Source organism: Etheostoma cragini, unplaced genomic scaffold, assembly GCF_013103735.1.
Source record: "Etheostoma cragini isolate CJK2018 unplaced genomic scaffold, CSU_Ecrag_1.0 ScbMSFa_2725, whole genome shotgun sequence".
NCBI classification, from domain to species: domain Eukaryota; kingdom Metazoa; phylum Chordata; class Actinopteri; order Perciformes; family Percidae; genus Etheostoma; species Etheostoma cragini.
Genome location: NW_023266918.1, coordinates 120,365 through 123,728, shown reverse-complemented (window position 1 = coordinate 123,728; position 3,364 = coordinate 120,365). Strand labels below are relative to the sequence as shown.

Genomic DNA, 3,364 nt, shown 5'->3' with positions numbered 1-3,364 from the left:
GGCAGTTCTGAAGGCAAAAGGGGGTCCAACCCGTTACTAGCATGGGGTACCTAATAAAGTGGCCGCTGAGTGTATATGGACACTAGTATATACACACTAATATAGACACACTAGTTTATACACGTTAATATAGACACACTAATATAGACACTAATATAGACAGTAGTATATACACACTAATATAGACACACTAGTATATACACGCTAATATAGACACACTAATATATACACACTAATATAAACACACTAGTATATACACGCTAATACAGACACACTAATATATACACACTAATATAAACACACTAGTATATACACGCTAATATAGACACACTAGTGTATACACGCTAATATAGACACACTAATATAGAAACTAGTATATACACACTAATATAGACAGTAGTATATACACACTAATATAGACACACTAATATAGACACACTAGTATAGACACACTAGTATATACACGCTAATATAGACACACTAATATATAGACACACTAATATAGACACACTAATATATAGACACACTAATATAGACACTAGTATATACACACTAATATAGACACACTAATATTGACACACTAATATAGACACACTAATATAGACACACTAATATTGACACACTAATATAGACACACTAATATAGACACACTAGTATATACACACTAATGTAGACGCACTAGTATACACACACTAGTATATACACACTCTAAACAGAAACAATGTAGAGAGATGAGTGCAATGAAGAGACCTATAATAATTATTTAAATGTGGAACATAGTGCGACATGACGTTACTTTCTATGCATTCTTGATTAGTTCCATAACTTTGTAAATTAACCAAAGCTAGCAAGGGTTTGCCTTTCTCCTGTGTCATTCTTGTGAATTGGTAACGTTACACACACTGGTTCTGTTGGCATCACATGTAATGGTACACTGACTGTTGTTTCGCTGACTCCAAAAAGCCTTGCAGTGGCCCCAACAGGCTAACCCGCATGTAGAAGTCCTTCCAGGCGTCCACAGGCAGCATAGAAGCAGGGCGACCAGCTATCCCTGGTGTGTGGTTAACGTTAGCGACCGAGTTAAGAAGATAGGCCGCTTCCTCCACATTCTGAAAAACGACATTGTCCACATCTGTGTCCATGTGTGCCGCTAACTGAAACACACGTTCTGTCAGTGCGTCTAAACGAAAAATGATAAAGTCAGTACTTTTAACGTTAGCATTGTTTTCAAAAACTGTTGCTGAATGCCTCCTGTCACTGATAACTTCATCGCTGGTAGCCATCTTTGTTGTGTGTGTGTGACCGGTGGCATGTACATTTGACCGTGCAGTGAAATGCTGACCAACCAATGGGCAGAAGTTGGCCACTTAAGACCCGCCCCTCCTCATTTGCATTAATGAGGCAGAAATACATAAAGAAATGTAAAAGTGACAGGCACAAATAAATACCAGGGGTGAAAATAAATAGGGTAGAAATGCAAAGGAAGAATAAAACAGACAAAAAAATTAAACACACACAGAAATAAATACATTTAAAAAATAGGTAATTACTAAATAAAGTTGAAGATTATAACGGACAATAAATAAGGTAATTATTACAAAGGTAAATATATAAAGAAGCTAATTAAAAGAGATGTATACATTTATGTCTCACAGTATAATTTAATTTATACCTACATTTATTTGTTCATTGTATTTTTTTGGTGCAATTAATTGTATGCCTATTTATTTATTGAGCATTTATTTATTTCTGTATTTATTCTTAAATATGGTACACCTGGCCTTCCATATATTATTATCGCGTTAACTTATTAATAATTAACGCCAACATTTTTCTTATCGCGCGTTAACGCAGTTTTTATTATTTCTTTATTATTGTAAAGTTTGTTGCTCACAGGTTTTGTAAATACTGCAAAGTTGAATTTTCAAATCACCTGAGTACTTCCAGTCTGAAATATCACCTGACAGTTGATACCAGCCAATCATTCAACGGCACACCCAGTGGGCGGGGCTTCAACATGCTACGTTAGAGGCAGCGTGGGGGGGGGGGGGTAGAGATAAACAAAGGCAAGAGACGCTAACAAATGCCATAGCAACGTGGACAGCTACAGGCTGCAGGTCCTAGGGTTGTGGGGGAGATCGCTCTGGTGGGGGACATCGGTCTGGTGGGGGACATCGGTCTGGTGGGGGACATCGGTCTGGTGGGGGACATCGGTCTGGTGGGGGACATCGGTCTGGTGGGGGACATCGGTCTGAGAATCACGACGACGACGGCAGGTACGAGAGTCCCTCAACACGCACCATCACAAGGAGAAACACGAGTAGTATGAGAAGGAGAGGACCACAAAAGGGACACGCTACAACATCTGCGCGCGGGACACTTAATTAAAGTCGCACAGCAGTAGAATGTGTCAAATAAAGTCCCCGCAGTTAGGACAGATAGGACAGATAGGACAGTTAGTACAGATAGGACAGTTAGGACAGATAGTACAGATAGGACAGTTAGGACAGTTAGGACAGTTAGGACAGTTAGTACAGATAGGACAGTTAGGACAGATAGGACAGATAGGACAGTTAGGACAGTTAGTACAGATAGGACAGTTAGGACAGATAGTACAGATAGGACAGTTAGGACAGATAGTAAAGTTACGACAGATAGTAAAGTTACGACAGATAGTACAGTTAGGACAGATAGGACAGATAGGACAGTTAGTACAGATAGTACAGATAGTACAGTTAGGACAGATAGGACAGATAGGACAGTTAGGACAGATAGGACAGATAGGACAGTTAGGACAGTTAGTACAGATAGGACAGTTAGGACAGATAGGACAGATAGGACAGTTAGGACAGTTAGGACAGTTAGGACAGATAGTACAGATAGGACAGTTAGGACAGATAGTAAAGTTACGACAGATAGTAAAGTTACGACAGATAGTACAGTTAGGACAGTTAGTACAGATAGTACAGTTAGTACAGATAGTACAGATAGTACAGTTAGGACAGTTAGTACAGATAGTACAGTTAGGACAGTTAGTACAGATAGTACAGTTAGGACAGTTAGGACAGATAGTAAAGTTACGACAGATAGTAAAGTTACGACGGATAGTACAGTTAGGACAGTTAGTACAGATAGGACAGTTAGGACAGTTAGTACAGATAGGACAGTTAGGACAGTTAGTACAGATAGGACAGATGGGACGAATAGATACGGAATCTGATCGCTGCTGCGAGCCTTCTGCCTTCTGATCATGTCCCCTGCTTTGTGTCTCCAGCGTTCTGTCACCGTGTCTCTGCTTTACAGCACGTTGGACAGTGTCCCTCAGTGTCTCTGCTTTACAGCACGTTGGACAGTGTCCCTCAGT

General features: G+C 39.8%; 1 protein-coding gene across 1 annotated transcript in view; it reads left to right on the top strand.

Moving 5' to 3' along the window:
• The window catches only part of LOC117940544 (echinoderm microtubule-associated protein-like 4), a 17,069-nt gene that overhangs the window by 11,047 nt on the left and 2,658 nt on the right, over positions 1 to 3,364 (top strand). The window contains 1 exon segment of the mRNA XM_034865790.1: positions 2,125 to 2,276. Coding sequence (XP_034721681.1) covers positions 2,125 to 2,276 — 152 coding nt within the window.